The 14,553-nt window shown below is 43.2% G+C and overlaps 1 protein-coding gene across 2 annotated transcripts in view; it reads left to right on the forward strand.

Annotated features, from left to right (window-relative positions):
• The window catches only part of DDHD1 (DDHD domain containing 1), a 126,087-nt gene that overhangs the window by 82,166 nt on the left and 29,368 nt on the right, over positions 1–14,553 (forward strand). For both annotated transcript variants that reach the window (XM_050952548.1, XM_050952549.1), the window contains one exon: positions 10,089–10,351. In XM_050952548.1, coding sequence (XP_050808505.1) covers positions 10,089–10,351 — 263 coding nt within the window. The remainder of the gene's footprint in view (positions 1–10,088; positions 10,352–14,553) is intronic.

Consider the following 14,553-nt stretch of genomic DNA (forward strand, 5'->3'; position numbering starts at 1 on the left):
TCTATCTGGTTGAAAATGCATAAAATCCTGTCAAGTATGTAAATGTTGCCTGGCTGAATGATCTGTCAATCATCGAACAATTTTCAACATAGCTAACTACTGTTTTTTCTAAACCATTGCATCTCTTCCAACAATCAGTGATGATGTATCCGCTGAATGGCTATCCCTGCATGACACTATAACAACATAGTGTATTGTGTTGGGTATGTGAGATGCTGTCATGAAGTCTAATTTGACAGTAATGATACTGATGTATTGAATTTTTCAGATGTAAAGCGACGAGCACATGCTGTGCTTTTAGCTGACCTGTTCTCTGGGTTGAAAAAGGCCAGATATAAGGCAGCTTGCAATACATGCCAACACAAACTCCACCTAATGCAAAATATGTGGTTTAACCATAAAGCAGAGGGACTACAGGCCCTTGCTGATAAAGGTGACTCCAACGGTTTCTATGATGTGGTCAGAGCTGTGTGTGGCCCTGCCTGATATGCCTTGACACTGCTAACAAGTGCCGATGGTGAATCTCTCATCAGAGATCATTCTGCTATACACCAACAGTGGCTTGAACATTTTATTGAACTACTTAATCATTTCTGTTGAGTCTCTGAATAATGTGTATAAACTGTCGGCAGCTGCTGCACTTGCCGATCCACCCATGTGAGCTGATGTGTTCAAGTAATGAAAAATAATAAATCCCCTAGTCCTGATGCCATTCCAGCGGAGGTTTTCAGACATGGAGGAAATCTTTGCATTGACGAGCTCTGTGAATTTTTCTTACATCTAGCATCAAGCATCAAGCAGTTATTCTGCAGCAACTGAAAGATACCAACATCTCAGAGTGTAAAGGCTCTGAAAGCAATTGTGGTAACTACCACGGTGTATCTTTGCTCTCTGTGGCCAGCAAGATTCTTGCATGGCTTCTCTTGACCTGTCTTGTGACTCAAATCAACAACATTCCATCTCCATCACAGTGTGGCTTTTTGTGCTCAGCAGAGCACTGCTGACGTGATTTTCATCATTCGTCAGTTACAGGGAAAATGTTGCAAAAAGCACCAATCTTTGTACATTATGTTTCTAGATCTGTATTCAATGCAGTCAACCTCACTGCCCTCTGGAAATTCCTCACTAAATTTGAGTGTCCAGACAAATTGATTAATTTCATTTGGCAGTTCCATGCAGGCATGGCTGGAAGAATTAGCATCGATAGTGATCTAACAGATCCATTTCCAATCACAAGCAGGGTGAAGCATGGATGTGTCCCCACTCTGAGCCTTTTTGGTCTATTCTTTGCTCAGGGCCAGAGGAAGCCCTTTGTGGTGCTTCAAATGACATCTTCATGCACTTCTGCATTGGTAAGTGTCACCAGAGAACAGTCTCTGTACTCTAGAACCGCTCTGAATGAAGTTCAGTCAAGACCCTCTTATAATGTGACTACCTCTCAGGGCACACTCTCACTAGGGCAGGCCTCCTTGGGTCTGACCTCAGAGCATTCAGCACTCTTGTTCACATCATGAGCTCCCTGCACTGATTCCACCTGGATAGGATGCCTGGGGAGGCCTTACACGCCCCCCAAAAGGGACCATGCACCCCAACTTCACAATCAGCAGAGATTCTCAGCCAGCATTGTAAAACAACAGTTTATTAGTCATCTGGAACAAAGTGTAGAACAGTTCTTGTTAGCACAGAAAGTAGGCAGTCAGTAGAAAGTAGTTTCAGGAAAGTCCATCTTGTGGGAGGGGATCCAGAGCCCTGGGCTCTCCCTCCTGAGTCCCAACCTAGGAGACTGACCAGCTTCCAGCAGCCCACCCTCTGTTATGCTCAGTTGCTCCTCCTCTGTCCTTTGTCTCTTTCCTGGGCAAATGGATCACCTGGACTCTTTCTTCAGCCCTTGGTTCTCCCGCTGGTCAAAACTGGCTGGCTCCTAAGACTGGGTGAGCCTCTGGGCCATCAGTTGCTAAGTTACAAAGTGTCCAGGCTTTCTAGGTCCAGGCTGATATATGGCAGTCACACCTGCCCTCTCGGGGTCTCTGCAGCAATCACACACCCTTGTCCCACCACCTAGATACTTTTGTGACACACCAGGGAAACAGGCACGCTAGCTGTTTGCACCCCCTGCTGTAATACCAGTAACTTCCTGAATGAGTAAACCCTTATCCCACCTTGCACAGGGCCACAGCTTACAGTTTCTCGTCAGCCCCCTAGACCTTGCCACTTGCAGGTCTACATAACCCGTGGAGTGCTTGGAGAGTATATGCTGACTCTCTCTAGAAACAAGAAAGATGGGGATTCCCTCTTTAAGGAAGAAACCCAAACAACTGAAGTATTGTAATTTTTTTTATTGTTTTTTGTGTTACAGTAACACTCAAAGGCCCCAATCAAAATCAGGGCTTCATTATGCTAGGATAAATACAGGAATACATGGTTCTTGCCCTTGAAGAGCTTACAGTTACATATGAAACAACCTGGGGTTTAATTTTTTTAAGAAACATCAGTTTGAGATTTTTGGACCACTAAATATTAATTTAACTTTTCAGTGATTTGAAGAGGGAGAGCAGCACTTCAAAAAATGTTGCTTAAAAAAATCGAGAAGTCAGCAAAGAAAACCACCAGGCTTTAACCTCTCTTTTGTGAACATAAAAAGTGATGATACAAAGACTGATAAAGCCTGCAGCGTACAGAACAGTGTTCAGTTTTGTTCCCATTCTCATGGGAGTTAATATTACCCCCAAATCTAAGCATCTTTAAAATTGGGGTTTTTTTAAATCATTTATGAGGAAAAGGTAAAAAGCTGGGTTTATCTAATCTTCTTAGAGAAGAGAATATTTTGAAGTAACCTAGCTGGAAACATTTATAGATTTCAAGGCCAGAAGAGAACGCTATGGTCATTTAGTCTGATCTGTATAACATAGGCCAATATTCAGTTATTTATTAGTAGTTGTAGCTAATGAATTGTTTGTATCTGAATTTTTAAAAAGCAGTCTTGGAAAGGAAAGTCAATGGAGAATTAAAGCAATACTTTTGATGTTGCCTGTGAAAAAATAAGGCCATTGATTTAAGGAGCATAAAGGAGTTTGTAGTGAATGCATTTTATAGAGAGTAGATGAGGTTTATAACAGGATAAAATGACAAAACTGATTTGGTGGGATTAAAATACCTTTAACCAGATGAAGAATTTTCTCAGACCAAGCTCTCCTTTTGCTGGCCAGAATATTTTGTCCTTTTAAGATTGAGAAAGCTATTGAGAGTCAAATAATATTATCTTAATTTTGTGACATACACTGATTACCCAAATCATATCTTTGCTGGGACTTAGAATGTAAGCCGCTTTTTCTTTTCTTTTTTTACTTACTAAATACCAAAAGATTCAGTTATGTAATCCTAATGCTGCTATAGACCCGTGTAGTCAGAGGAAAGAAATGGTGCTTTACAACTGCAATGAGAGGAGTTTGTTATACTATAACTGCAAAATATTTGGGTACTCAGTTAATTCATGACACTTTAATGATAATGGTGACTGGAAATCTTACAGCTTAGCTATAGTAATAAATTATACTGTGCAGATAGGTTAGGTATTCAGTGATTTAGGGTTTAGAAACAATCTCTGTCAGCTGATCAGGTTGAATTACAGCCTTGTAATCTGGTCATTAGGCCTCTCTTTTGTTTCTGAATTTACAGCTGCTGAGAAGTCCATGTGCAGAGTTTCTTTCCTATCATACATACATTTTGGTGTGTTAGTTTAACTCTCCGATAACAGTATGATTTTAAAGACTAGATAGAAGCATCCTATCAGGTGGATAACAGGATACTTCAGATGTGCTTGACAGGAACATACCCTCTTCTACCTCAAAATCTGTAGAAAATGAGAAATTCATAATATAATGCCATAAATGCCCGAAGGTCACTTATCGATGCAGATGTCCATGAAATGAAGGGGGTGGGGGGTCCAATTATATTTTTCTTCTTCCACAGAAGGTCTCTTCCATCCCAGTAAAAATGTAACACATAGGAATGGTGTGATCTGAGCTCAGGATTGTTAGGCGGGAAGTCTTGAGTTCTAATTCCATCTCTGACACTGATTTTTTTTTTTTCCTGTGCCCTTGGGTAACCCTCTCCGAATCAGTTTCTTTATCTGCAGTGTTATTTATTTTGTTTTCAGTAGTACCCAAATGCATTTGACTCAGTACAAACATCAAAGTAGGCAGTGTCCCAGCCTCAGAGAACTTACTTTGAAATTGAGATAATGCTTGCCTATTTCACAAGGCTATTGTAAGGATTCATTAATGTTTGTTAAATGTTTTGAAGCTGAGGATGTTAAATGATTACTGTCTGGCAGTGAAACATTCTGCTAACATTTGTAACCACAGCTGCCATTCATATTTATATGCAGTATTGATTCATAGAATACAGCATTTTGAAAAGTGCAAGTTAAAAATGAATTCTTGATCTCTTTTATTTTTTAAATTAAAATTCCTGTAGCAGTCTTGGGGGCATGGGCAGGATTGGTGTTTCCTTCGAGAAAAACTAGTTTAGGACAGGGTGCTGGTAAATACTGGCTTACACAAGGTTTAAACAAGGAAACGGAGAAATATAATTACATCAATGTCCTGCAAGTTGAGCGAGCGTAGAATGAGTCTTTTTTCAAATTTTGAAAACATCCATTCAAAACGGGATTGGGCTCGGTCTTTCCACTACATCAAAGCTGGTCTTCTGCTATAGAATGCTGCATGGCCAAATGGACCTAGAGTGGTAATCTGCAACTCTGCATGCGTCTGGTTCCTGCATGCTTCAAGGCCTCAACTCTGCATTGTTGTTGTTTTCATATAATCAAATGTTTTTGACTTTTGTTTGTATAATATTGAAAACCGAAATATGAGTCCTTGAGAAAATACCAAACCAAAATGTATACAGGCATTCTGGTGTTCAGTATTATAATTACATATATTAGTATTACACCCAGTGCAGTTTTACTTTTTATTTGTGCAGCCCTGAATTAATCTACAAATCTACTGCCTTATGTAACCACAATTTGAATATGTAACTAAAACTAAGTGTAATGTGGTGTGCATTAACCAACAGTTTTTAAAATGGAAAATGCTTTAAACTGGAAGTACCTAGTTTTTCCCAGAGCCGTAAAATCTTTGATTTTACCTGGCAAAACCTACATCTGGTAAATACCAGGCCATCCCTGAATGGGGAGTGTTACTGTGCTTGCTCCTCAATGAAATCATGTTCTTGGCCACCCCTTATGCCAAATTCTGGAAACATCACTTCAGTTACTGACTGGGTTGGGTTCTGCATGTAGAACTGATTTTATTTTGATCTCATTCCTTAACCTCTATGGTTGTCAGTATTTCTGCTTAGGTAAGTTTTCTCCATGCATCTTGTCTTAGGAAATAGGAACTGAGAGCAGATTAGAAGTTTCTGTTAGGTTGAACTAGCATTTTAAGAATATACCATCATTTTAGGACTACCATAGGATTAGTCTACTGCAATACATGCTTGTAGACTATACTGCATTATAGTTAAAAATTTTGATCCTCTCTTCTTGAGCATTGTTCTGTGTTTTCAAATTCAGTGGATGCCAGCTCCACCTGTCTCATTTGTGCTTCTCTTCCAAAGAGCTTCTTTCTGCCTTTTGTGGGGCTTTTTATTCATTCTTTTTGGTAAAATAGGAAAATGACGCTAATTGCAGAGATGCCCAGTAACAGGAGAAATGTGACAGAGCAGTGTTCAGAGGACTTATTTATGGCATAGTTTAACCAAGCAGTGAGCAGAATAGTAAAGTTTTGATCAAATCAGGTAATACTTACAGCAACTTAGAAGCAATTTTGGAGAAATGTTTTTTCTGGATTTTTACACAAAATATCTTCATAAACCCCTTGAAGCTGATCAGTACTATTGAACACAAGGAGCTCTAAATAATCCATAACCATATATGTCATTAATCCATATAAAGAATAATACACAGTCTCAGCCTCAGATGTGGTTGTAAATGCACTTTTCTTTGACACATCTTTATACAAGCATTGATTACATAATAGAACTGTTATAGTTAGATGATTGAGGCACATTACTAACATGCAAAATTTTAATGCAGTCTTAACTGGTCCTTTAATATCACATTATATGAAGGAATCTAAATGTTGCTACATTTATAAAGCAGATTTTGGAAAAATACGTGAACTGCTGGGTAAACTACAATTAGGAAACTGAGATGAGTGACACTACTGGGAAATATTTAATCAGAAGCCTTGGATGTCATCAGCTGCTGTCAGCCTTTACACCACCACTCACCAAAAGGACCAGTATTGGTTTTATGGGTGATTATGAGCCTGCTCTAATTCCTCATCTCCAGCCTCTTAAAAGGCTGGAGTTCAGATATTTGTCTCTTCTGTATGCTGGGTGCATCTCAGGCCTGGTCTACACTACGCGTTTAAACTGATTTTAGCAGCGTTAAACCGATTTAACAGCGCACCCATCCACACGAGGCCCTTTATATCGATATAAAGGGCTCTTTAAATCGGTTTCTGTACTCCTCCCCAACGAGAGGAGTAGCACTAAAATCGGTATTACCGTATCGGATTAGGGTTAGTGTGGCCGCAAATCGATGGTATTGGCCTTTGGGCGGTATCCCACAGTGCACCACTGTGATCGCTCTGGACAGCAATCTCAACTCGGATGCAGTGGCCAGGTAAACAGGAAAAGCCCCGCGAACTTTTGAATTTCATTTCCTGTTTGCCCAGCGTGGAGCTCTGATCAGTACAGGTGGCGATGCAGTCCCAAATCCAAAAAGAGCTCCAGCATGGACCGTACGGGAGATACTGGATCTGATTGCTGTATGGGGAGACAAATCTGTTCTATCAGAGCTCTGTTACAGAAGACGAAATGCCAAAGCGTTTGAAAAAAATCTCCAGGCTACACAGTGCTGCGTGACAAGCGTAACGGAAAGCCAAAGAATCAAATGGACGCTCATGGAGGGAGGGAGGGGGTACTGAGGGCTCCAGCTATCCCACAGTCCACAGCAGTCTCCGAAAACTATTTGCATTCTTGGCTGAGCTCCCAGTGCCTGTAGGTTCAAACACATTGTCCGGCGTGGTTCAGGGTATAGCTCGTCAATTTACTCCCTCCCCCCACCACGTGAAAGAAAAGGGAAAGAAATCGTTTCTTGACTTTTTTCAATGTCACCCTGTGTCTACTGAATGCTGGTGGTAGACGCGATGCTGTAGCAGTGAAGAGCAGTATCCACTCTTCTCCCCTCCCCGGTGGCAGACGGTACAATATGACTGCTATCTGTCGTCACCATCAGCCCGTGAGTGCTCCTGGCTGGCCTCAGGTGAGGCTGGCCGGGGGCGCCTGGGTAAAAATAGGAATGATTCCCGGTCATTCCCAGTAGATGGTACAGAACGGCTGGTAACCGTCCTCCTCATAGCAACTGGAGGCTGAGCTCCATCAGCCCCCTCCCTTTCATGTGTAAAGAAAAGATTCTGTACTGCCTGGACTATCATAGCAGCGGGATGCTGGGCTCCTCTTCCCCACACCGCTTAATGTTCTGCCTGGACTGTCATAGCAGCGGGAGGCTGCCTCCCCCTCATTTTATCTCAATAACAAGTCACTGTTTCTTATTCCTGCATTCTTTATAATTTCATTACACAAATGGGAGGGACACTGCCACAGTAGCCCAGGAAGGTTGGGGAGGAGGGAAGCAACGGGTGGGGTTGTTGCAGGGGCAACCCCTGTGAATGGCATGCAGCTTGTCATTTCTGCGGGATCTGACATGGAGCAGCTGTACTCTCTGATACACTGGTTCTCTAGTACACTTGCCCCATATTCTAGGCAGGACTGACTCTATTTTTAGATACCATAAAGGAGGGATTGACTCAGGGAGTCATTCCCAGTTTTGCCTTTGCGCCCCCGGCCGACCTCAGCCAGGGGCACCCATGACAGCAGCAGACAGTACAGAACGACAGATAACCGTCATCTTATTGCCAATTTACAATGGCAGCAGACGGTACAGAACGACTGATAACTGTCTCTGCTATCATGCAAAAGCAAATGAATGCTGCTGTGTAGCGCTGCAGTAACGCCTCTGTCAGCGGCATCCAGTACACATACGGTGACAGTAAAAAAAAAAAAAAAAAAAAAAAAAAAGCTGAACGGGCTCCATGGTTGCTGTGCTGTGGTGTCTGCCAGGGCAATCCAGGGAAAAAGGGCGCGAAATGATTGTCTGCCCTTGTTTTCTCGGATGAAGGAATGAGTGACGAAATTTACCTGAACCACCCGCGACAATGATTTTTGGCCCATCAGGCACTAGGATCTCAACCCAGAATTCCAAGGGGTGGGGGAGACTGCGAGAACTATGGGATAGCTACGGAATAGTTACCCACAGTGCAACGCTCCAGAAATCGACACTAGCCTCAGACCATGGACGCAAACCGCTGAATTAATGTGCTTAGTGTGGCCGTGTGCACTCGACTTTATACAATCTGTTTTACAAAACCGGTTTATGTAAAATCGGACTAATCCCATAGTGTAGACGTACCCTCAAACTCTTACGCCAATTGAATGCTCATGGGAATCGGAGTTAATACTTCCGGGTCCGAGTTGGTTTGTGCATGGTACTCACTGTCTATCTTGGGCCCCTATCTAACCACAGGCAGGTGGCAAAATTTTCACTTTTTCACTTCCACAAAACAGACATGAAGTGGCACAGCTTCCCCCTTGCCGATGGCACTTATTGGTCCCAATCTTGGGGAGTAAGGGAAAGTCTTGATGATCACAGAGAAACGAAGAATCAAAAGATTCATGATTTAAGGCTCAGATTTTGTCATGGATATTTTTAGGAAAAATCAGAGACCAGTCATGGGCAATAAACAAAAATTCACAAAAGCCCGTGACCTGTCCATGATTTTTACTAAAAATACCCCTGACAAAATGGAGAGGGAGGAGGGTCCAGCACCCACAATGGCTGGGCACCTGGGAGGTCTGCTGCGGGTCCCCCACTGCCCTTGGTGGCTGGGAGCTGCAGGGAACTCCCACTGCCTGCGGGGGCTGGGAGCTGCAGGATCCCTCTGTTGCCCAGCGGCTAAGAGCTCTGGGACTCCCCTGTTGCCTGGCGGCTAGGAGCTGCTGGGGACCCACTGTCAGCAGCGGCTGAGAGCTGAGGTGCTGCCTGCTGACAGCTCCAGACCCAGGGCAGAAATGTCACAGAGGTCTCTGGATGTCACGGTTTCTGTGAGCACTGTTATAAAATTACTTTCTTACAGCTAATACTAAACTAGGGTGCTTTGGGAATTTACATTGTGATGCCCTGGGTACACATGAATCAGCATCAGTCCACCAGCAAAGGCAGTTCTGAAACTGGATGCCTCCTGTAGTCTTACAGAGCTCCTAAGGAGCACAGGGTGTGTCTTATTGCCAAGTCAGAGTGCCTGCATAACTAAGCTCTCCACATTTCCCCTAGCCGTAGTGAATCCTGCTGTTCTCCTTGCTTCTTGGCCTCTCACAGATTCCATACTTTAATTCCTGTTCCCAGTCAAGGGTGCCTCTCTGCTGACTCTTGTACATTTTTCAGGACAAGCTGAATATTTTAACAGGTCCTTAGGTATCTTGGGGCCCTGTGCTGAGAGGGTACACATGAATCAAACTGTAGATGAGTAGGATGACTCATGGATGGCAGCTTGTGGACCCAGTGAATTCCAAAGCACCATAGAGACCCTGCTCCCTGACTGTTAGCACATGTCCATAAACATGTCTAAAGCCCTGGAAATTCCCAGACAGAGAACTGAGTTAAAATGGAGTTAAGGTAGAGAGTACGTCAGAAATTTAAGAATAAAATCCTTAGAACGTTTTTTTTAAACAGGAGATTTAGAGTCATGGTTAATTTGTTCTCTTTTATAAATGGTTATCTTTTGAACAGTTTTAAGTTACTCGTTGATAAAGCAAAATTCTCGAGTCACATTTAGTGCATACTGGAATGGCCACATACACTGCCATGAAGCAGTTCCATCTTTGAACTCGTAGTAAGAACAGGAACAGGGAGATTAAGTAGATAATGATGAAATCTTAACACGTTTTCTTTCTTAAAACAGCTAGTAAAAGGCCTTCAACAGGAGCTGAACCGGTTATATATGCTGTTCTGTTCTCGGAATCCAGAGTTTGAAGAAAAAGGAGGGAAAGTCTCAATTGTGTCACATTCCCTTGGATGTGTAATTACTTATGACATAATGACTGGCTGGAATCCAGTAAGACTGTATGAACAATTGCTGCAGAAGGAAGAGGAGGATCTTGAAGACCGTTGGATGAGCTATGAGGAGCAACGTTTGCTTGAAGAACTTTACATAACTAAACAACGGTAATGTATTCCACATTCTCCTTAATAATGAGAAATCTGCGTCCCTAAATGAAACTCTTTAGGAGTTTTCCAGAGCTTACCATTACTTTTATCAGAAATGCCTGGCACTGTTACGCCAGTGCTGGCATTGAATAGCAATGGTACATGGAATTCTCTAACCACAGGACAAACACATTAGTGAAGCTGTGAAAGGTAAGGGGAGCTGGGATCACTTGACTGGAATTCTGAGCCCATATCCTGCATGCTGTACCAGAATCAAACAGCTGGCCAGCAGGAATCTTCTGTTCATTGCCAGCTGATCAATTTGGGAACCACTTCCAGCAAGGGACAATAATGCAAGGCCCTCCAAAGACATTATTGACAATACTCTACTCCAATAAAGTAACTAGATCTGTGGCTGCACCTGCCCATGGGTGGGAAATGAACAGTGATGCAGGGTGGAGTTATAGTTGGTATTGGAATCTTAGCTGTGAACTTCCTGAGTTTCTAGCACTTAGGTTTTTTAAATTTTTAAAGAACAATAAGTATTCTGAACCTATCCAGGTTTGGGGAGAGGAGGAGGAATAAAGGTTCTCCTTTTAGGAATTGCACGTCCTTTCCATTATAGGTGTATATGCAGTCGTTGGGAGAGTTTTCTCTTATCGGTACCTGTGGGGTGGCATGGTTACTGTCATTAGTACCCATTGTTTTTATAGGGCAGTTTGCATTTAGTTTGACTTAACTCTAGGTTTTTTTGGTTTTTTTTTTTGTTGTTTTTTTTTGGGGGGGGGGGTTTGACACCAGCTCCTAACTAATACTAATTAGTGACCTGCAGTCCAGCTGCCTTAAGTTCTTGGGGGAGGCTCAAGTTAGTGACAGATACAGTATCTCTAAGGCGTTTAAGCCCCGATCCCAAAAGGACAGGGCAGCTAGACTTAAGTACCTGCTTAAGTTGGAATTGGAGCTTCATCCTCTATTGGAGCCTTCTTGCACAATCTGGGTACAAAGTGCCTCTGTATCGGGCAGCAGTGCTCCTCCAGCCTTGGTTGTGCTGAGAGACAAATCAATTTCACTGGTGCCAAAGAAGAGGTAACACAAGTAATCTAAGGATTTGGTACTGGGCACCTCAGGATCAGAGGTGCAGAAGTTGAGCCTCTGCTAAGGACTCAAAGGTGTGCTATAAATGAGGCATTCTCCAGAACAAGCCTCAGAATGGGAGTTTGTTGGATCCAGAGCCCAGTTCAGTACCAGCTTCACTATTGTCACCTCAGGTTCTAGTGCCACAAGACCAGAATACTTTCTCGGTACCATCCACTCTTGAAGTGTTTGTTGAATCTGTCAATACCGCCTTCCCTGAGAATTCAAGATTCTTGCTTGGCGTCGGCACTGATGGTCGCAGTTTCAGCTCCGCACCATGTGGAACTATCGGATTTGACAATTAGCGTACTGACTAAAATGGTACCATCTAGGGGAAATCCACAGAGCATCTCGCTGTCCCCTTCTCAAGAATCTGAGCCTACCTCTCTGGTACTGAGGGGACAGTTCCTGCATGAAGAAGTGGATTCTTCTTTGAATTCTAAAGTAGGTTTATGTGTGGCTGTCTGGACATACCCAGTAACCTGTATGCAGTTCCTGCCCACCCTGGCTTCAGCCTCTGTTCCAGCAGAGTACAGACTGCAAGGACCCTTTGTCTGCACACAGTTGGGGGCCAGGCCCCATATCGGTGGTTTTTGGGGAACCCACGAGGGTTCCTCCCTCAATCAAAAGAGTCCCCATATCCTTCCCACTCTACCTCCTTGGCTCATCATCAAGAATGTCAGCGCCTAAAAAAGCCCAACCTTGGTAGTGGGCCCACGGTGTGCAAGGGCAGGATCCTTCTCTTGAGCTTCCCTGAAAAGAATTGAAACAGGATAAGCCCCGAGGATCATTGGCATATTCTTCCTTAACCCATATGATGCTGTCATGGTGGAGCCTATTTCCTTGCCACTGGATGACTGCAAAGCCCATCAAGAGTTGTTGCGAAGAATGTCTTTGGTTCTAGCCATCCATCAAGAGGAGATCCAGGAAAAGTCCAACAGGCTTGTGGGCATTTTTAACAGCAGCAGCTCCATCAAGGATATCTCTGCCTATTAATGAGTCTGTTCTGGAGCCTTCTCAGGTTTTTTGGCAGACCCCATTGTCCTTGCCACCTATTGCAAGGATAGCGGAGAGGAGATACTACATACCCTCTCATGGGTTTTAACATTTTTACAGTCCTGCCTCTCAGGGCTCGCTGGTAGTATCTGCCGTTAATATAAGGGAGAGGAAAGGCACCAGGCATTGACACACAAAAATTAGGCTTGTTTAGAAGGAAGCTTTATTCCACGGAAGCGTTACACCTTTGTGTTGTGAACCAGCAAGCTCTGGTAGGACACTATGATTTTACTCAGTGGAATACAATTTTGAAGTTTAAGGATGAGCTCCCAGACAATATGAAACAAGAATTTCAGGTGATGATGGAGGAGAGCATGTTAGTTTCTAGAACAGCTCTGCAGGCTGGTCTTGATGCATCTGACTCTGCAACTCGTTGCCTGGTCCCCATCATCATCATCATGTGATGGTCCTCATGGATTGTATCCTTTGTTCTCGTCCCAAAGCGTCAACAAACAATCCAGGACCTCTCCATTGAGGGGTCATCACTCTTCTCGGAAAAATTGGTGACACTCTGCGTAGTCTCAAGGACTCCGGAGTAACTCTGAAGGATTTATATTCTGAGGGCAGAGAGGAAGTCCTTCTGTCCTTATCAGACCCAGCAATTTCTGGTAGTTGTAGCTCAAACCAAGGAGAAAAGATATAGGATTTAAAAAAATCCACCCTCACCTTCTGCCGCTGCAGCTGCTGGTTCATCAAGGCAGACTGCTTCCTCCTAGCACACATTTTGTTGAATAGGTCAAGCAGAGTATCAGTTCCAGGAGTGCCATCTTTGCCTTCTCTGATTTTTGCAAATTGCCTATCCCACTTCCTTCATGCTTGGGCCCACATCACCATGGCTCAGTGTGTTCTAAGTATGGTGGAAGTGGAATACACCCTTCAATTTCTTTCTAGCCCCCTTCCCAGCTCCCCTACCCCATCCCTCTTCAGAGACCTCTCTCTCAAAGCTTTGTTATTTGCACGAGATACAATGGCTTCTTCTTGTGGGGGCTATAGAGGAGGTCCTTCAGTTGCTCAGAGGAAAGTGGTTTTATTCCCGTTACTTCCTGATCCCGAAAGGAAAGGGAGGTGAGGTCTCAGGCCTGTTTTAGGTCTGAGAGAGTTAAACAAGTTCCTAAAGAAATTGACATTCCGGATGGTCACTATAATTTCCATTATTCCTTCCCTTGAGCTGGGTGATTGACATGCTTCCCTTGACTCAAAGGATGCTTACTTTCATGTAGCAATTCATCTGAGCCACAGAAAGATTCTAAGATTCTGTCAATGGTTCTATCAGTTCACAGTGCTGACTTTTGGTCTGTTGGCTATTCATGTATTCACACAGCGTATGGCAGTGGTAGCAGCATTCCTCCAGAGATCAGGAGTCCATGTCTCCCATTATCTGGATGACTGGCTAGTAAAAAGTTGATCCAGGTCATAAATGTTGTCCAGCATAAACATTATCCTGTCCAAGTTTGATGCACTCAACCTACTGATCAACACAGAAAAGTCCATCCTGTCTTTGATACAGAAAATAGAATTTATTGCAGTGGTCCTCAATTCCATAATGGCCGAAGCTTTCCTTTTACGGTCAAGTTTTCAGACAATGGAAAGCATCTTTCTAGGTTTAAAGACATAACTCCTCCCCACAGTAAGTCATTGTTGAGGCTGCTATGGCACATGGCAAGCCTGCATTTATGTCATCTAATATGCTAGACTACATTTCAGAGAGCTTACAGAGCTAATTGGCCGAGGTGTATTCATCAAGGAAACATCATATGGACACTATATATCTGATACCAAATTGGTTCTTATCCTCCTTAGATAGATGGACAGAACCTTCCAACATTTGCAAGGAAGATCCCTTCACTCCATCTCAACAATCTTTCCCTTTAGTCACAGATGCATCAGTTTTGGGTTGATGGCCTGACTTGGATCTCATACAGACACAGGGTAATCTGAAATAACCTGCAACTCCTTGACATTTATAGGTAATCTGGTTCATTTGAATGGCATTTCTTTCACACATCCAAGGAAGGTACTTGTAGGATTTT

This window comes from Gopherus flavomarginatus, chromosome 5 (genome assembly GCF_025201925.1).
Source record: "Gopherus flavomarginatus isolate rGopFla2 chromosome 5, rGopFla2.mat.asm, whole genome shotgun sequence".
Taxonomy (NCBI): domain Eukaryota; kingdom Metazoa; phylum Chordata; order Testudines; family Testudinidae; genus Gopherus; species Gopherus flavomarginatus.